Source organism: Rhea americana, unplaced genomic scaffold (assembly GCF_003343005.1).
Source record: "Rhea americana isolate MKP2758 unplaced genomic scaffold, rheAme1 scaffold_251, whole genome shotgun sequence".
Lineage (NCBI taxonomy): Eukaryota > Metazoa > Chordata > Aves > Rheiformes > Rheidae > Rhea > Rhea americana.
This window is the reverse complement of record NW_028186370.1, coordinates 991,142-1,012,770: the sequence shown is the minus strand read 5'-3', so window position 1 is coordinate 1,012,770 and position 21,629 is coordinate 991,142. Positions and strand designations below refer to the sequence as shown.

The 21,629-nt window shown below is 34.2% G+C and overlaps 1 protein-coding gene across 2 annotated transcripts in view; it reads right to left on the bottom strand.

Annotated features, from left to right (window-relative positions):
- Positions 1-342: 342 nt before the first annotated feature.
- The window catches only part of MARCHF6 (membrane associated ring-CH-type finger 6), a 55,903-nt gene continuing 34,616 nt past the window's right edge, over positions 343-21,629 (bottom strand). Inside the window, exons 15-26 of one of the 2 annotated variants that reach the window (XM_085307067.1) lie at positions 21,322-21,456; positions 20,716-20,835; positions 19,743-19,843; positions 18,881-19,018; positions 16,962-17,163; positions 11,470-11,539; positions 10,021-10,217; positions 8,818-8,952; positions 6,678-6,767; positions 5,733-5,865; positions 5,190-5,325; positions 343-2,667 (exon numbers count right to left, since the gene is read on the bottom strand). In XM_085307067.1, the coding sequence (XP_085163193.1) occupies positions 2,577-2,667; positions 5,190-5,325; positions 5,733-5,865; positions 6,678-6,767; positions 8,818-8,952; positions 10,021-10,217; positions 11,470-11,539; positions 16,962-17,163; positions 18,881-19,018; positions 19,743-19,843; positions 20,716-20,835; positions 21,322-21,456 (1,548 nt within the window). In that variant the 3' untranslated portion in view covers positions 343-2,576. The remainder of the gene's footprint in view (positions 2,668-5,189; positions 5,326-5,732; positions 5,866-6,677; positions 6,768-8,817; positions 8,953-10,020; positions 10,218-11,469; positions 11,540-16,961; positions 17,164-18,880; positions 19,019-19,742; positions 19,844-20,715; positions 20,836-21,321; positions 21,457-21,629) is intronic. The other variant, XM_085307068.1, reaches the window with a different exon arrangement.

Here is a 21,629-nt window from a genome sequence, read left to right as displayed (position 1 = left end):
TTACTCTAGCACAGCTGAAAGCCACTGGTACAGAGCTCGTCAGCTGTCTTAATAGGAAAGAGTTAACCTGCTTACTGTCAAGTTTCTATCCCAGAGGGGAACACACAACACAATAATACAGACTAAAATAAAGTAGTAGCATTACTTCATTCTTGTTCTATACAGTCTTCACCTTCTTTCCCAAGACAAGCTTAAAAATAAGGAGATCAAGAGATAAGGTTTTTTGAAAGTTTAGAGTAGACAGTTTCAGCAACGAACATCATCTGTAAAGCAGTGCAAAAGCAAGTACAACAGTTTGATTTGAAGTCAGTTCTCATTAATAAAGAACAAGCATAAATAATGTAATGTGAACTGCAGTTCTTTTAACGTAGCTTACGTGACTGACCCAAATTAGTTTTGTTCTGTTATGATTTGTAAAATAACAGTAGTAAGAAACAGCACAAAGGCTTTTTCTTAATAAATTTTAATATTAAGACCAGTTTGTCTGGATAAAAACACAAAGTTACAAGAAACTGCACTACTGCAAATTCTACATGAAGCACAATAGTGCTGGCAATATCTGAGGGGTAAGACTGTTTTGGAGCTTTTCTTTTTTTCTTTTTTCTTCTTTTTAAACCAAAGATATGTAGAGGACAGAATTTTGGCATAAATAAGAATGCTTTATCAGTGAACTTAAACTAGTGGAAAAAATATTTGTCCCACAATATACACCACTATAAATATTCAAATGCAAAATATATGCGCATCAAAAATATCAGGTATGAATTCTCAACTTAGCCTTTAGTCAGTAATAGTGAGAGAAATGTTTGGACTATTTTGCTATGACTCCATTTTACTGGAAATTTCCTAGTAATTACTCCAAAGTGTAGTATTTGTAGTTCAAAACTATCAGAAAAATAGTAATTCTGTAAAACAGTAATTTCTGGCCTTCTGATAGTGATAGCCCAATCCTCCTGCCGCTGATTCCTACGCATTTGGCACGTGCTCATTGCCTACTAACGTAAGAGTCTAGACACCAAAATGCACTACCACCATCACAGCCATCACATGCCGGATTCTCACATTATTAATCTGCACACACATACAGTAAGTGCAGAATACTGAAGGAGAATGTATTCAGTAGCAAGTTAATTGTTCTATCAGCTTTCTGATTACTGTAATGGATACTCGTATTTCCCCCATATAATCGTAGAAAAGGTACTGCATTCTAAGCATGTGGTTTGACTCTACTTAAAGCTTTATGTTACTGCTATGTATTTTTTTTAATACATCTACATAAAAAAAAAAAGAAAAAAAATGTATCTACATATAGAAATACCACAATTTATTTAGCTTGATTTGGTGGCTCTTCTTTGACTGTGTGAAAAGAAATCAGCTAACTTTTCCTTTCCTGTTTAATAGCATACATAGATTTCCTTTCCCCTCCCCGTAGGTAATACATGGTGTGTGGTCAAAAACTTTTTCAGGATTACTTCCGTAAAAAAATTTCAGTGACTCAGTCTGAAAGTAATTAGATTTTGTTGTTCTTGTTTAACATAATTGTGTAATATAAAATTCTCACTATAATTTGCAGCTTTGGYAGCTTACAGAAGAAAAGTCTTTTACCTCTTTAGTTAAGGACCAGGTCACACAATTATTACGTACAATCTGCTCTCTTTGTTCCAGTGCAGACACATCAGACAAGCTTCATCCTGTCCCTTGACGGCCTAAAAAATTCTACCTTTGATAGGAAATGGGCTAAAATTTGTGAATCTGTCCAACTTTCCTCAGTATCTTTAAACACTTCTATACCTAGCTTTAGTCTGTTTTTAACTTACTGTTTTAGTGCAGGAACTTCCGATTCCCAGAACCACAAAACCCCCAAAACAACCAGAAAAACCCAACTGAGCCTCAACAAGTACAGTCTGAATTCTCAGAAGAGGAAATATTTCTTGATACTGTACAATATTACAAACCGAGACACATGAAAAACAATCAGGCAATAGAAAATGTACAACAGCTTTGGTGTTATACAAAATAATAAAAAAGACTTGACAGCAAGATACATAGTTCATTATATTCTCATCACAGCCACTTCACTGCTTACTGTAAGACAGTTATTTCTCATATTCTTTGTGTGGCCTTTCTACTCAAGAAAAATCATACTATATTACTGTAATAAGAACTGTTATGAACACCATAAAGTAATCTCCAAATTTTATAAAAACATCTTGCCTCTTCGCGCTATTGCTTTGTGGCACATTGTCAACAGAACAGCAGTCCAAAATAAAGTGACAGCTAGATTTAATAAATTAATATACTTTTTTTAAAGATGTACAATGCACATTCTTTTTAATCCAAGGTTTTAGGGTGTCAGGATACTTCTATTTACACATATACAGACCTCAGACAGCATTGATAACATCAGAAAATGCAGATAAAGGAACAGAGCCTTAACTGCTATCTGGATGCTACAAACAGAAGCCAAAAACACTGCTGAGATTATTATTGGGAAAGATATCCAAAGATTGAAGACATGTCTATGAAAAAGGACACGTAAAGGCAAAGGGAAGGTCAGGATGCTTAACATGACCATTCTATTCTTGCGAAGACTGAGGTGGAGCTGTTGATGTGCCTTGTTTACCAGACTTTCGTTCATAATTCACAAGTCGTTGCCCAACAAGATACCTATGAAAACAGCAAGCAATTAACAAAGTTACTACAATAATGTAACATAAATTCACTGTATTGCCTTTATTGCAGGAGTAGCTTCTTTATTTCAATAAAACTTGTTAATCTACATATGAACCACTTAAAATGGCTGTCTTCAACCCTTATATTCCCCCCCACCCCCAACTTTCAGGGAGCTGAGAATGAAATACAGGCATTACAAGTTTGTGTCTACAGCCTTAACTCCAGGGTCATGCAATTCAGATATGTGTAATCTGAATTTTTTAAAAATGAAATGCTTGCATATTTTGTTTGCTTGAATATTTGTATTTCCAGCCCCTTAGCAGGGAAATGTCTTACCATGTTTTAAGACTACAACATTAGCAATGACAATATATGTACGCATACAAAAGCACCACCTTAAGCTAAGCTGATTTTTAATGATGATGACAGCATACGTATGCATACAGACTAAAACAACAAAAGACCCATTTAACTGATTTTCTAAGTAAACCAAATAACTTATGCAGAACAGCCATATACTGCTATGAATTCCTCATCTGAAACCTACTATTTCCTTTAGGTATTTCTTCAYTGCCACTCCTTTTCTTTCTTTACTGTGACCAAAACAACTATTACATATTTTGGCAAATTTTGACTGTCACAAAACTCACTCAAACTTTTGAGATCTGTTACATGAAAGACTTAATTAAGCATACTAATTTTAGACTACAAATTTCCACTGGGTAGAATAACTATGTTTACTTGCTCATTGCAATCTGACCATTAACTTAAGTTGTAAYGTACAAGTTTCTTTTCTATAAGGATAACCATCCTTGTAGAGTTACAATACTTTCTTTAATAATAATTTAATATCAAAGTAATTTCCACTTACAAATATTTTTATACCTTTGTGTTTACAGTTTACATGACATATTTTACAAAAGAAAACAATTCAAAATCTTAATCCAAGTTGCAATTCAAGCTACATTCTGCCTGAAAGATATTAACATTTACCTCAGAATCCACCTGCCAAGATAAATACCAGCTACAATTACGACAGCATATTATAAAGGTGGGGGGGAACAGCATTTAAATCAACCGATAGAGTAAAAGGAGCTAAAGTATCAAATGGGGTTTCTCAGGTTATAATTTTAATTTAATTTCTAGATTCTATAAGTTTCCACATTTGTCCCAAGCACACTTTTAATTTATCAATACCTTTCTAATATTGAAGGAAGGCACAGAGAAGATTCAGAAAAGTCTATTTTAGGCTTGAGGTTAGACTCCTTTTAAGTAGTGGAAAGAAAAACTGTTCTAGGGTAATTCAGGGTATGAATATTACACAGAATAACTTGTTTCTTTCCAATACAGAAAAACTTAGGAATACTAGCAGCTAGGGTCTAAAATTAACTTTTCCAAATAACCCCCACAGTAGTAGACCTGTACCCCACACTACATAGGAAGAGACATAAAAGGCAGTAATAAAAAGGCCCTATAAATATATAGAAGTGTGAGAAACATGACAAATGATAGTTTCTGTACTTAACAGATTAACTGAGCAGACATGTTTGCTGAAAATTCTTAAACATCTGATGTCTTGGTGTTTTCAACTTCAGAAAAACATTAAGAAAATTCAGATAATCAGATGTATTTTTAAAAAATGAAGAATAAATATTATGAACAGAAGGGAGTAGATTAAAAATCTGAAAAGGGGATTTCCCCAAACTAAAGGGGAGGGAAAAAGCATATTGAGTATTTTAATCAGTTAGCCGCATTCAAATCTAAAAGACTAAATCACATGTACTCCAGCATGCGTTGGGACAGTTCCTTACTAATATCTGAAGCAAGATCAACTTCAAGAAAAGACTTTGTTTTACAGGATTTGGGAATGGCAAGCATTCTGAACATAAGTAGTAAGAACACCATACATACACACTTTGAAATTAATCACCATAACCAGAAAAACAATGGGAAAATTAGTGCTTTCATCAGACAGTTGATCTGAAAAAAAATACTAATAATTTTGAAAAACAAAGAAAATGACCAAAAATTTGGTAAGAACAATGCGCATCCATTCAACTGACCTTTACATAATGCTTTTCTGATTTTTTTTTTAAAGGTCTAAAAAAGTACAGAAAACACTGAAGATATGTTTTTGTAAGCAGCAGATCAGCATGAGATTTAACCTTCAAATACATAATATATTAACTTGTCCTTCAAGACTACAGATAGGGAGACAAAGGTGTAACTAGCTGCTTTTGTGGCAGAGAAGATTTAAGTGAGACATAATGAAAAGTCTTCCATTTATAAAGACAGCCTGTCCCTATGCTTGTTTATCTGAACAGGCAAAACAAACATTTGCCAAAAACACCTTAGAACTGCCTCTGACAGTCGTTTGTCTAGTAAGCTTCTTACTAGTGTTTATTAGTGCACTTCCTTTTAGTGCTAAGTTTCTATAACATCTGAATTCACTCAACCTGAGGCTGTTACCACAATTTACAATAGAAAAATAATTTAAAACCCTAATATATACTCACTTGTCATTTTTAATATGTTCATAAAGGCGCTTGAACTGGCGGACTTGGAAGGAAAGGATTCCCATCAAAACCACAACCATGAGCAGAAAAGGATAAATTCGACGCTGAACTAGGTTTTGCATCTCAGCAGTAACTCCTGCAAAACAGAGCAGGACCGTAATATAAGCTAAAATGCTGAAGTCAAAAAAAGAAATCCTCAGCTTAATATACCTCTTAAAAAAAAAAAAAAGAATAAAGTTAAAAATTGACTGTCAGGATAACTAACCAGACATATATTTCCCAGGCTCATTAGATACCTACATTTCTGCTGTTAGATATTATTTTGTCTCATATTTTTATTCTGCACTTTAATTTATTAGACATCCACTCAGAATAACCTATTCTATTTCTCACCCCTGAAGTTTAAGAAAAAAACAGCAATAACTAAGCTTTTAAATTTACTGGCAGAATAGTGTTTCTTTTTCTAATAACCTAGAACTTCAAGTTTTATTTACACAAATACAACCATCAGATGATAAACAAATATTCCAAATGTTTACATACCTAATAAAGGTACAACACCAGAAGCTAGGATGTAAGGTACACACAGGGAAAGTAACAGAACAGAGATTACGGGTGCCGCCAGTTTACGAATTATGAAGTGTAAATCAATGTTACGAATCCCATTTGCATATACCTAAGAAGAACAAGTTAGAAGTAGAAAAGATCAATCAAGAAAGGCATGCTCTATGCTTACAGGAATCATTACAAGGTTTTACACATCTCTCCTCAGAGGCAAAGGGAATTCCTAACTTGATGAAAAATACAATGACCACAGTCTAAGAAGGGAAATCTTTCTGCAATGTTCTGTGTCATGATGGTTCCAGAAAATCATGCAAGTAGTGCTCAGGAGAAAAACTTAATATGGAATAGTGTTGGGATTTGGCAGCAGGAATACAAGAGGGTCGCTGAAAGATCATTAAAGCTGTAGAAGGGAGTTTTGTTGGTAACATGGAATTGTTTTGTTCTGTTAACTTGCTGAAGACTAGCTTAAAGAGGATCCTGTGGATGCTAGCATTTAAAATAACACTTACAGAAAACAGAACAATCTGCCTTGGCTGGGCAGACGAGAGCCCCTCTTTGTGGGTCTGTGGCTGAAGACTGGGACTCTACAATTCTTGAGTATCTGTAATTACTACCAGGAGCTGAGAGGTAGCAACACAGCTAGACTAATCATGGAAAAGACTGATTTCTAATGGCTGGCAAATACAGCTGGAGAATGATCTCTGACCCACAGCTTGGCTGCAAACAGTTGTAAGGATGGCTCGGAATGGGGTTTATTTTTGTTTTACTGTTAAATGTAGATTAATGGATTAGATTACATAATTTAAAAGGATTCTATAAAACTAGCTGTGCTGATATTACAACAGGAAGTCCATTTTCTAACGTGTTAAAAAAATGCATGTAAAAGCATTATACAGGTAATTCACATGGACAATTCTTTCTTACCTGTTCAATAACAGTTTTCAACCACCACTGGGGACCCATCAGAGTTATGGCAGCAATTATTTTGGCATGCAGAACTCCAAGAGCCCAGTCCTGATTTTGTAAAAACAGACGTATCAACTTTACAAAATACTTTTATAGCAAAACTTTTTAGAGCAATTTGTTAATATTACTTAGAAATGTATAATTTAGAAAACTCTTTTTTTCTCCCAAGGGAAACTGTTCCAAAGGAGACAGCAAATTAAGCAAATTCTTAAAGAGAGAGGATGCTCTCATGTTTAACTGCTATTTGTAAAATACTGATGTGCCTGGAACCATGAACATAGTATTAAACCAAAGGCAAAAACAAAATAAAAGCATTACACTTACTTACAGAAACTGACCAGTACTCTGGTACAAACTAATTAACAATGGTTAATTAACATGTAAGCAGAAACAAGTTATTTTAATTCCTTAAAAAAAAAAATACAAGATATAAAGATCCTCTCACAAGCCARGAAACAAGTTTTTTTCTTGCCTGTTTTTTCCCTTTTAAATTTTAATTGTTCACAAAAACTTACCTGATGTGAGCACTGCTAAACAAAGCATTGCAGTGCTATTTACAGGAGGATGTCATACAATCTAGTGAAAAGTTTACTCTAAGGTACAGTGCAACCATTACAGCATGGAACTTTGGAGGAAAAAAAAAAAAAGAACAACTACGAGTCTTTACTAAAGACCTCACAAAATGATTCAATTCTTTCCAGATTAGTTGCACACATTTACAGGAGACTCTTGATTTAAAACAAACGAACAAAACCCACACAGTATAAATCATTAAACTGCTGGGAAAGCATATTTTCTTTTAATTCAGTTATTTTAAAGACAGTTTGTTGATAATCTGTGTTCAAAATTTTAAAAACTCATTACAAAAAAGATGTTAACATTGTTTTAAAGTACATTTTATGTTTGCTAAAGCACATAAACCTTCTAAACTCAAGTTCCCCATTCAATAACTCTTGTTATTTTAGAATAAGCCTGAATTCTCTCTAATCTGATATTTTGAGGAAGCTCTACCACATGAAAATAAACCCCTCCACTGTACTCAATTCCAAACTTCTACAGAACTAACATGGACAAATTAAGATTTTGTAGGTAATCTCTAGCATTACACATTCTTTCCAAAAAGGTTTGAAAATTACAATCTKCTAGTGCTGCAGTGATACGATGTCCTGATTACTAGTAACTTACTTAGGAACTGACACCACTAAAGAATGCACGCGTTAAGAAATAAGGGAAGATTTCAATTGGTAGACAAATTCTTCTCTATATAAGACACGTGAATACTTAAAGCTAATAAAAGCTTGTTTGTATACAGCTTAGAAATTGAGTGTCTTCGAACACTTTCTTGTTATTTAGTAATATACTTCCTAGGTCTTCTGAGTTCCCTCAATTAAGTTTCCTTGAGTTAAAAGCTTTCAAGTTTAAGTATAAAGTGATACAAGCATCTATCAACTCAATATATAGTATTTTCATTTCCTCCATTGAAATTAGCAGGAAGACATTTGCACTCCTTTATATCTCTGCCTATGAGACTTTTTTTTAAGAAGTAAAGCAAAATATTACTATCTCAAAATCTTGTATTAATGATTTGACATCTCAGTTTAAATTAGAATGATCTTAAAGCATATCAAACTTCATTCATAGTGTGTATCATCAGGGAATTACAACTTTGTATGGGGAAAAAAAAGCAACCAAACTCCCTGCTGCCCAGCTGTTGGTAGAAAGCTGTCTGAAGAGTTATGCATGTGCATACACGCATATATATAGCTACACTAACTTCTGTACATAATTTGAATATTAAGCTACTGAAAATCCCTGTGTATCTGATTAGTGAAATGCAAAGATCCTCTAAGGTTATCATAGAGAGCTCAGCTCTTCACACATAGATTAACAAACATACCTTTTGGGTCTAATAATACTCACATCCAGACTGTCTTTTCTTTACTACATGGAAACTTATCTGTATGAAATGTTCTGAAGCCTTGAATCAATGAGAAACCAGAATTCCTGGAATCCTCTTACTCCTACATAAAGGAGTGCATCAACAGCAGAAGAACAAGAACACTGAAAAGCCTGACATACCAATCACCGAGCAACTGACCTGCCAAGGATAGAAGAGAGGTGTCTGATCCAGAGGAACTCTCAAAGGTGCAACGATTACCAGTTCAAACAGAAGACCAAGCAAAAGTGGAACCACACCAGCTAGCAGCACAGCCACTATCAGTGTCTTCATTATCTAAAATAAATAAATAAATAAAAGCCAAGAAATGCAACTACATTTTAAAGTTTAAACATATTGTCAGATGATCTTTGTTTAATTAAAGCACTCAAATAGATAAAGCTGGAAAAAAAAACCTAGATTTTTGATTTATATATCTGCCCCAAAAATAATTTCATTCTTTGTTCTAGAATTCTTTTACTTTGAATTCATTAACCAAAAACCATATACAAAAGTAGTATAATCTAACAACATGACAGGGACAAAGGACAAGTATTACAGTTTCTCTCAATTTCCTCTAGGCAAGTTTAAGACTTCCTAAGTGAAAATGGAGAATGAGATATTCAAAGAAGGATAAAATATAACACACACACACATACACTGCTCTTCTGTCTGTGATAGTCTCACAAAAAGSTATTGTAAGCAGGTGTTTCACAAGATGCTATTTATGCCATGGATGTTTAAAATTACTCTATTTAGGCAAAAAAACAAAACAAAACAAAACAACAACAACAAAAAAAACACTATAGAAATCCTCACAACCCAAACCTAGACAAAAGGGTGAGGTAAGTTCAAATTTTCACCATGACAGCAAATTTATGATAACAGGATTTTTTTCTTTAAAAACATTTCATTTAAACAACACAGACCTGACAAATCACAGATCTTTTTGAAAATACACAAACYTTTTTTTAGACACATTACATCTGTCATCATCTACCAGTTTTATTAGTTTATTTGATAATGTCAACTTACTAACCGAGTAATAGTTTAGTTTCCAGATATATATGGAAAATGTAAATATATTTATTGAGATCACATAATGTATGAGAAAATATAATGCAACATTTTCACTTTTAAAGGAACAGAGAAAAACATACATGTGTATTTAAACATATACATAAAAGCTTGTTTACACTGATTGCTTAATATTCTGCTAAATGGTCTCCAAAGGTCTATGAAATAAGAACATATGCTATATAAACTTCAGGATGGGCTTAAAGGAAAATGCAATATAGTTTACAGAGTAATCTGAAAGTAAAAAAACAAAACAAACAAACAAAAACCACAAAAAATCCCACTCACCATGAGGGACCATTCTTTGACCTTCTGAAAAATCACTCTACGACCCTGTGGCATCCAGGCAACCAGCACTGTTACTGCTCGAATAGTTAGCCAACAGACGTAAAGACCACAAGCGGCTGTGTACAGTTCATGGATTTTGGCGGTCCCAGTCCAAAATGACATTAACCATCGACCAGCAAATACTGAAAACACAAACACTGTTAAATAGAGTAATGGTTTTTGATGTATTAAGGAAAGATGCTCATGAAAACATTTATAAATTTGCTGTTAGTTATTAATGCACAAATAGTACTCAACATAAAACATCCTGGTACTGTGTTCATAAGGCATGAATGTGTGAGGCTCTAAACAGTTATGCAGACAATGCCAATATGCATGTAGAGTATTTATTCTAAAATTTCATTACATTACAATGATGTCATCTAAACTACAACAAAGCAAAACACTGAATGATACACTATTTAGAGCCTAAATATTAATCTTCAGAACCTCAAAGGCAATCACAGATTAGTGCATAAGTTTGAACTTAAATTTTAAGTGTTATGTTTGAGTAATTTCACTGTCTCACATAATGCTTTAAGACTCACCGATGGGGTTTCTGAAGCTCTCCCATTCATTTGCTACATTTAATTTTTTAATACAGTGTTTCTATTCAATGAAATTATAGTACAATTATTTGTATGTACTAAATTAAAGCTATCACAAGATTCAGAACTCAGACCTCAATACATTATTGATTTTAGGAGCATTAAAAACAAGGAGGCAAAGACGACCTGGTCCTAGAGTTGTCAAATTTTAGAATTCCCTAGCCAACAGCGTTCAAGCAAATTTATATGCATTAATTTGTTTCAATTAATTGAAAAACCATTACAAAGTGCTTTTGATTTGGCTAAAGTAGTTRTTCATGCATATTTGGACATTGGCATGTGTATCAATACTGTATCACATCTAAAGGCTATGCTAGAAAGGCTCTAGTGAGGTGTCATGATACAATTTCAGAAGTATTCACTTAAAGATATAATATAGAAGACTGTTAGCTATCTATGTATTTTCATTCTCTAAACAGTAAAACGTGCAAGAATACTAATTCTCTTATTGCTACTACAGAGATTGCCTCAAAGCCTGGGTCCCTCCCCTTAAGAAAAAAAAGTATCTACAACAGAGCAAAGGAAATGCCAGTCCCTTCTCTACTGAGCTGTAATTTAGGTACAGGTATTATTTCCAGCTTCAATAAAGGTTATCATTTCAGGTTTAGGCTACTACATTATGAAGATGTTTCATCAAACATGAAACACTACTTTTCCATATGTTGTTCTTTAAACTTTAAGATAAGATTTCAAAACATCTATTATTGTAGAGAATGTCTAGTTTTTTTGTTGTTGTTTTTTAATATATATAGTTTTATGGTAATGGTAATTTAAAATATATAGTTTTATGGAACAGACTTACCTGGTAATGTAAGGCAGATAAGACTGGCAATCAGTAATGTTATGCACATGAAAACAATCAGAAGAAATATCTGAAAGAAGGGTAAGGGGAAAGAGAAACAGTTTATAGGAAAAAGTTACTTAACTAAAGCCAAAAACATGTAAAAAGATTATTAGCCTAGAAAGAAGAATACAAGGCAGCTAAAAATAGAACATTCCTATGGTTTCCTGTTCAAATACCAATTGGTATTTCATTATATAAATAAAACCACATAAACAACACTTTTTAGACTGTGGATATCTTATTTCTTTTGAGTCTTCCTCATTTGTCATAATAAAAACTAAACATTTGAATGCAGAAAAAACAAAATTCTTCATTAAAAAATAATCTCTTGATTGCAGTACTGACCAACACAATCTCTTTCAATTAATCCTCTTTCTAATTCCGTAAGGCAGATATGTCAGACAATGATTTTATAATCAGGAAAACCTTGCTGATCTTACATATGCCCTCAAGTCTATGTGACCAGCAGCTAAGTCTAAACTTGATGGTTTGTTGGTCAGGTTTCCAGCTGTTTACAGTATTCTCATATACCTGACAGCTTGAAGTATCCCAAGCACCACATGATACGAAGTTTTGCTTCACTATTTACCTAAACTGTGTGACAAAAATGCTTACTAGGGGAAAACTAACACTATATCATAACAGACTCCTGAGAGAAACCTAAATCTATAACAGTTTCCTTGATGAGATTTCTTGGGACAAGGTAAACCAGTCTCACCTCCAAGCTAAGATCTCCAGCACTGCCTAAAAGAAGGAAAATTTTGTGGTTGGTTAGACATCAACCTGGGTGAAGATGGATGCTTTCCCAATCGCCAGGTGTTTACCAGGTGATGGCCACATACTCTTTTGCACCTACAATACCTATTTTAGGGAAAAAGATCCCAAACTGATAKAAAAGCTAGAGTAGCAGACAGACAAGACTGCAGGCAGAAATTTTTTATCAATTGTGAGAAACACATGGTGTGACATTGCTTGAGGCCAAAATTGTCTATAAATAGTCACTTATGGATCATCATCACTGACTACTTTCCATCATTCCCTATGAGAACAAACAACAAAAGAAGGAGGAGGAAATAAAATTAAAGATGAATAAATACTAACTTTGAAATATTCCCAGTGACAAATGTGGGATTAGAAAAACAGGTTGCAACCTGCAGTTGTTAAAAAGGTGTAGGGAAGGATTTAGAAACTGAGAAAAAAAATGGAGTATATGAAGCCTGTATAAGAAACACAGGCGCCACAGAAGCCAAAAAATCAAATTAGGTGGATACAGCTTAAAGATAATGCTGTATTTTCAGGCAGGCGGACAGAAGGATGTCATTAAAGGCCTGCATCTTTAGAAGATGGAGCAAAGATTGACAACATTCAAGAAGGAAGTGGCAAAGAGTAGTCTGAATAATTAAAGGCTATTTGAACAGAATATACAAAAATAAGCAACTGAATCTATATCACACATTTCTAAGTACTAAAAGCCGCCTTCTTAAGATACACAAAGGAAATACAAGGGTGAGAAAGCGCTGACACAGTAGGCATGTGAGAAACCTGATGGAATGAAGATGACCAGAGGAGCACTAATAACAGAGAATAAAATTTTTAGGAGTGATGGAGCCAGCTGCACTAGTGGAAAGACATGCTATACATTAGGAAAAGCTTAGAGTCAAATAAAGTGATTAGGCACTCCACTCTAAGGATTGCAGTTCCATACTAATTAGGAATAGTAGCAGTAGTAGGGCTAATTACTGTGTACTAATTTAGGACGACAGTGCTCTAGGTGACCCTGCTGAGCAGGGAGGTTGGACTAGATGATCTCCAGAGGACCCTTCCAACCTTACTGATTCTATGATTCTAACACGCTGAAGGAGATAGGAAAGCTAGCGAGGGCAGAAAACTGACACTAACTGTAGAATTCAAGTCGCCATAATACAGTTAAGTATCATGCCAGGAACTAAAGCTGATGTAAAGTTTTTAAACACTCCTGCTGCTTGTTGGACCAACGAATTGGAGAATGTACAAGAGGAAGAACAAGTCTTGACTTCGTCCTAAACAATGCACAAGCTGCCAATAACTATCATCGCTATCATAACTCTTATGATGAGTGAACTCAAAGCTCTTGCAAAGACAGCCCTCATCTTCCAAAATCCATCACAGTAATATTATTTCAAAAGTTAGAGCTACCTGAAAATGAAAAAATGTRTTAAAAAAGGAAAGAAGTTGTCAGAAAAAAAATGCTCACATGCCATATATGTAAATATACCAAAGTGATAGGTATTGTGTGTTTTTGCCAAATCTTCATAAGATTGAAAAAAAGGTCCCACAAAATCTGTACAAAAAACAGAATAAAAATGGCTATCAGAAGATGATATTTTGGAAAAGCTAAAAATAAATGCACAAAAGAAGAAACAGAAAATGGATAAATTCTGGGAAGTGAAATCCAGAACTGTAAGACAAGCCTCCCCACAAAATCTTTAGAAATAACTTAAAGGCTATGAAAAAATAATTTATTTTTATAAAGAAGTATTTTTCTAAAGTTTTCAGTAAATATTAAAAATCTCTAGAAAAAAGCTTGCCAGAGAGTTTGCAGGCTTTGCTGAAAATTAAAGATTATAAAAGTTTTGAGAATGAAACTGCCTTGCCACCAGAGGAATGGAGGTTGGAAAAAAAACAGAACAAAACAAAACAAATTCAGCTGGTTTAAATAGATTCCACAGAGGTCCACAGATCCTATCTGGCAATTATTTCAAAACTAATATAGAATACAACTTATATACAGCTATGATGTAACAGAGAAGAGAGAAATCATGCTGCAGAAAGCTGCTCAGATTCCGTAAAAAGGCTGACGATTATGAAAATAAGCATGACAAAATCCATAGTGTATTTCACTTAAGCAGGCAAGTTTTTCCAGCTTGGAAAAGAATGACAGAAAGTATGTGATACAAAACTGAAAATCAAAAATCATGCAGGGTACATTGAAAAGAAATATGAAACAACTGCTCATTATGTATCATAATATAAAAGCAACAGAAAAACTGAAATAATTAAGTAGCAGGCAACAAAAGGTTGTATTTTTCACACAAAACAGTTAATTAAACAGAAGAATCTCTTGACATTGGATGTTGAGCATACCAGATTACATGCATTCAAAAAGCAAATAGAAAAATAAAGGAAAGAAAAATCCATCAAGTACTATTAAACATAGAGCAACTGAGGGAGAACCATAATTGGCAGAGGCTTTTATGGGAAATAAAAAAAATAACCATTTTTTTTAATTTGCTCCAAGATCAATAATGTACACTTAATTCAATTAAAAAAAAAAATCAGTTCCAAATGCTTATTTTGTAACTCTGAAATAACATGAAAAAGCAGTTCTTATTCCTTGCTCAGCTCATATGGACATAGTGAGTTCTACTGGTAAATATTTTTGTACAAAATTGTACATGATAAAAGATTGAATGTAAAATCCCTTTGTATAGGTTGTTTCAACTTGGTTAGATACAGAAATATTAAAGAAAGCAGAGAAAAAGTCCCAGATCTTCACTATGTCTTCTTCTTCCTCCTCACCAAATGCTTAAAATCCCAAGTAAGAAAATAATTAAAATATAGGGAAGTTGCATATGGCTCAGTCTCTGTTGTTTTCCATTACATTTAATTCCTTTAAATATATTATTTCTTGCTGGAAATCAGGGCTGGAAACACATTTTTCATGAAGTAAACCTATCCAAGGAGAACCAAGATCAATATACCATGCAGAATCTTATCTGAAGCAACTACAATGATAAATGATTCCTTATTTAATATTTGAAACAGGTGGAACTAGGGACACAGTATCACATCAATGAGCCACTGCATTTTTGAGGTGGTGAAAAGGTCATCATATCTCTTGATGACAACAATGCAAGGAAATTCAGTTACATCTGATTCTTCTCTTATTTCGGCTTTTTGTAGAAGTCTCCAAAGAATAACTTAAAATGTCTAGGCAAAGGAGAGTAGACCAGAAAAACAAAGTCTTTGATAGCTGAATATGAAATTGCTTAGGTCTCATCAGTAGTTCAAGGCCAGCCCCAAAACTACAGAAAGCTTTTATTATGCAATAGCTTAATTGAGAAGGGGAGATGATTTCAGTCCATGTCCTTATTGAGTCATCCACCAAAATAATATAGCCTACATAACAGCAGTCTAGAAAAAAGGATTTTAATGAATCTCTAAGTTAACACATCTCTTCCTTGAAAGCAGCATCTCCACATTACAATTGTTATATATTGCCAACTTATAGTAAACAATACTGCTTTGTAATTACCTCCTTAGCAGCCAAACAGGGAATTAACTTCAATTAACCTGTCTGTCATCCCAGGAGCTTCATACGAACATGACTCAGTCTAGTTGAAAGTATCACAAATATATTCTTTAAAGTCGAGTCTTACCCAGACTTTAAAGTATCTCTACCCAAACCCTTGTGTATATTAGGTCAGTTTTCAGTTGGATCAGTTTCCTGACCCAGTTCATCACATGAATGTTCCAGCACTGGTATTCACGTGAAAAGGGGGAGAAAGGAACAGCTACTGTAGAAGGATGAATGTGACCACACCTTTCAACAGGCCTGCATATTTATGTGAAGCCACAGAGCCATACCATGCTTTGACATCTTATGACTAAGCTGACATAACTCCTATGAGAAGGGAAAATTCATTTTATTTCCCTTGTCTATTCATTCCTGAGCTACTTTCTCCCACTGTTTCCTATGTGGCAACATTGTGTTCATACACTCCTGCAGTGAGCCGTTTTACGGAGCTAAAATGGCAGTGGCCACTACTTTAGTTTTTTGTTATACCTGAAATAGTGTGAGTGAGTTCTGCCAAAGTTTACATTTGATTAACTCAAGAGCTCTGGTAACAACAAAATATTTTATCTAGGTTGACTCATATTATTGTAGAAACTTAAATATTTGTCAACTAGCATTTCCTTTCTTATTGTAGGGGTTTAGATCTTTGAAGTATTAAAACATCTGCACCTTTCTATGTTTAATATAGACACAAGTTCCCCATCTAATCTTATAATAAGTGAAAAAAGCTTAGGATAGATTCCAGCTACATGATCAAAGTATACCTAATAGAAAGATATGCCTTGTTAGAGATCCTCCTGAATTACGTGTTTCCTAAGAGTTTATTATACTTCTTTCCATTATTAGTTGTTAAAAAAAAGAGGACATGAGCTTCTTATAACATGTATGAGATCTATTTAAAAAAATAAAAAAGAAACTGAGGGTCTAAAAGTTACTGGCTGAAGAAAAACTATATATGAGAACAAATTAGAAATACACTTCCTAACAACATGTAAATTGTACAACACAAAACAACAGGAAATACCACTTGACTTCTCATGGAGGCCATCAAGTATTTCTTACATTAAAAWCTGTAGGTCTTTCACTTTTTTCTTAATACATTGAATATACCAACCCTGAGTGGGAATTTTAAAGGTCTACGATAAGGCTGGAAACCCACAGGTCCTCCTTGTTGAAGTATGGCTTGATGGGCTGCATGAAGACCTTCTCCCACAACTGGAATGGCATTGTTATTGCGAGCATGTTGGTTGTTAGGCTGCTGATTTGCATTGTTTTCATTCTCTTCCTGGTCACCAAGTAGGTAAGAATGGAGATCCCTGTAACAACGTAACGCAGTTCCGTTGTCTCATACAAATGAGAACTTTACAGTAATAGAGATACATTAAAAATGTATTCAGAATGAATATAAGTTGTACAAAATGAATATAGGATAACTTTCAGAATCTTGAAGTAGTAAAATAAACCATTTTCTGATAGTCAGTGGCTTTTTAAGTATAGAACTCAGAAGAAAAATACTAGCGTGGATGCAGATTAGAACAGTGAAAATGTAGTCACAAATAAAGATCACTGATCTGTTTAACTGCTTTACAGCAAYGCCTAATATTAATGTTGTTGTGCATATAAAAGAAAAATTGCATCAATATTTTAAGCTTGTGTAAGCAGGCAGCTTCATTGACAGCTTTTATTTTACTGATATTAAATTCTACGGGAGGTAACTGAATTCAAACTTGAACTGTACAAGGACAGTACTGTATTGCTATAAACTTTCTCCGAACATGAGTACCATGACCAGTCAATTTACATAAGCAGCATTCTATTCCCATGCCCTGCATATGTCACTAGCAAATAGATCCTTATTTGAACCTGATAAAAGAAAAAGTAGTTCAATATGAATGTGTTAATTTTTCTCAGGTTTAGCAGAATTCTTCTTACCAGTAAGACAGATATAAAAATTCAAACCTCCAGACAAGGAAAGCTTTTTCACAGCACTGCTTGCTTCAGAAAAGTAGAAGATTTTCAACTTTGCTTAACTAAAAGTGGTGCAGAAATGTTTTATAACTGATCTTAGCAACTGCAACAGTGCTAAGCAAAGTCATTTTTAACATCATCTCTGGAACTACTCTTCTTCTCTCATGTTTAAACACTATCAAAACAGGGACAAGCTGATTACAAAGATAACTTCTYAGAACAGAAATGTTACGTTTTACTGGTAAGTAAGGGTAAGCTTAAAAAAAGGGGGGGGGGTGCAATGGAAGAAAAAGCCTCTCTATTTTCTTGGAATCTTAGGACAGTAACTTAGCCAAGAAAAAAAAATATTTATCCTTATAAAATTRTATCTGACTGATCCACAATAAGCAGGACAAGGTGTGAGAATGCCAATGTACTTCAAATTTAAGTTAAAAAAAATTTACAGAAAAAAAATTATTCTTGACTAATTTGGAAACAACATATGAACTGAAAAATGAAAAATAATTTCAAGTGCAACAACATTGCCTTGCAATCAAAATTAAGAACCTCAGCTTATATCCTTGTTTACTTTAGGGTACAAATACACCGTTTCATTCTTCTTTAAAGACTGAATTTTAAATTCCCCATTGTACGTTATAACTTTTCAGCTTAATGTTCTAATTCATTTTTCCAGTAATTCATTCTTTTTGCGTTATAAGCAAGAAATGTAACAAGCATGTGAGTTTTACTCAAGTGACACACACAAATACTCTCTTTACACTTATCCTTTCATTTCCATCTATAATAGGAAATTAAACTGTCAGCCTTTTATAGGATTTTTACCAGGTAAATGCTAGAATAGTATAGCAAAAGGATTTTTTGTCAAAGACTAGTCCAGAGCTACAATGATTAGTTAGAGAAGGTTCTTCCATAGGAAATCACTATAGAAGTTTTTTTAATCACACATCTATCTATAAAGTAGCTGTGAAAGCCACTCAACTAAATCTCTTGAAAACATGCTGCTTTCTTGTCAAGAGGCTAAGTCGAACATAAGGCTTGCAGCTGATTTTGGCTTTCTGTACTTACAGTAAGTATCCAGCTGTAACAGTCCATGCTCGTACAAGACCCTTCAGCCACTGTCTTGTATGTCCTTGTTCTAGCAAAGCTGGAAGCACGACCTGAAGTAAAAGGAGCTCTAGGGATAGTTCACTTACTGGAGCATCACTAGAAACAATGGGATGAGCAGGAAGTCAAACASCAGGAACATTCTGATAGTAATCTGCTACACTGAATTGTATTAACAGCAACACAACAAAAGCTATATTGAATGTAGAATTGTATATAGAAACAATCTTTAGCTTTTTGCAGACATTTTTCGTCATGTGCTTTCTAAGCACTAGTTAAGTGCTCATAAGCATTTCACTATTCAGGAGCACGTGAAATTTAAGAAGAAAATGCTGAGAAATATTATATCCCACTATGAGAGAATATGACTTGATCTTCCTTTTGCTGTTATTGTTGTTGCTTCAGTTGTTATTTCGAATTAGGAAAATAGTATTGCCATTAAAAAAGAACATAATTACAGRCTATTTCATTCTTGAAACAGTGATCACCAGGGAACAGTATGTAAAACAAACACTAGAATGACTTCCTTCACAAAAATTTGAAGGGAAAGCTGTTTTGAAGGCATATAGAAAAACAAGTTATCACTACGGCAATAGTACAGAAATGACTTTTATTTTTCTTAGCAACTTTTTATTTGATGAGTTGTACTATGTATCCACATGCTCAGTTACTTCACTTTCTAAAATTGACACTGAAGTTTGGATTGAGAAGGAATTAAATAATACACCAAACATAATGTCAAATTAATGCAAGAAGAATAAAATAAAAGGTCTTTATTTACAGCAGGACTGAAAAAGCATCTTGTAGAAAAAGAAGTGCCTACCTGTAGAGCATAACATTATATGGAAGAAAGCTAGGCAGGAGATACTTAATAATGCGTATAGGAAGCCAAAGCATGAGCAATACGATTGATCCAAAGACAATCTGCAACAAGGAAGATTAATTAGTCTGTGAGTACCAGAACCAGCGAAACCTAGTTTTCCCATAYGGCTCTGACATGTTTCCATAACACCCTCCACAGACAGGATTGTGGCTGGATAAATACTGACTGGCTAGCTGACAGTTGCAATCATGTCAAACAGCTTTACTTTCCTTCTGATGAGCTTTCATTGCTTAAAATACTTAAGAAATATTAATACAGTGTATCAAACAACAGTGCTTCTGGTATAATCAGTTTGACAGTTCACATGACACTTATGCCAGAAGAAGCTCATTTGAGACCCTGCCCTTAGTGCCTGTTAGGCAAACTTCCTTCAGCTTGTTTATCTGAAATCACAGATTCCAATGTTCTACAACAACATTTGGAAGCAGATGCCACTAGCAAAATCAGCATAATCCAACCCAAAACATAGTAGAAAGCTATTCTACCCCTTCTGCACCACTCTAGCTGAATTGGACCCAGAATGTTTACTGCAATGAGTATCATGACAAAACTAAGTGATTTACAACATCCATAATAATGAACACTTTTTGCCTGACTACACAAAATGTTAATGTCATTTTGCATAAGGAGTGGATATCAGGGAATAATTAAGTTTGGAAAGGAACTCYAGAGGTTATCTAGTCCAATAATCTCTTGCTCAGAGCAGGTCCAGCTACAGCAGGTTGCTCAGAGCTGATCGAGTTTTGAAAGGATAGCGAGTCTACACCTTCTCTTGACAGTCTGTTCCAGCATCCAGTCATCTTCATGGTGATTTCCTCCCCCCCCTTAAATATACAGTAATGTATATAGGAGCTAACATAGTGAGATTTTGTTGTTGTTGCTCACATAAAGAAATAGGATGAGAAGTCCTTACCACTGATAATATAAATCTCCTGAGATGTCTATAAATGGGAAGATGTATCATTTCCTGCACTGGATTAAAGTCTGGATCATTCAAATTCCTGAGAAACCATAGGACACCAGGTCTCAACACCTGAAGTGGAAAGTAGAAAACAGTTTATGAAGATAAATTTTTGCATTCCTTGTTTTGCATTTTGCAGGACACTGCTGCAGCTAAACATGTTTTAAACATAACAAGGGTATAAAATACCATAAGGTGCAACAAAAGGGTACAGAAACAGAATAAGGAAAGAATTACCAAAGAGGACTAGAGAAGCAATAACCAATTAAAAGCTTAGCTTTCAAATATTAATGAGTGTTCAATATCTGAAATGTATTTAGATCCACTGGAAGGCAGCACTCTTGTTAAAAGACTCTTGGTAAACTAAGGACATTCAAGTAAAACATTACTCTAAATCATCATTTTCAATTGCAGTAAATACCAGTACGGCCATTTATACATAACACTGAAATCTAACAAGCATACAAAACACAGTAGCAGCAATACCCAGACGTGAAAGATCACTTCAACAGGCAAGCTTCTCTACGCTACAAAACAATCATGTTCTTATAGACTTACCTCTCTCAGTAAGAGAATGAAGGACGCAAAATAAAAGACGTAAACCATTCCAACTAACCAGTGCAGAAACATTGTGGTACCTGGCGCAGACTGAAAGCTCAATTCTCTATCTTTCAAAGTGGCATCAAACATTTCCTAGAATGTAAGTCATAAACAAATATGAATAGATTTTGGCAAACCTCCACAGTTACTCATTTTATTTACTTTAGTTCACATATGCTACTTGGCATTTAAATTAAATGTCTGCCTCATGCTAACCCATAAATATTTAAGGATAGCATTAATTACGGAAAAAAAGAATATTTATT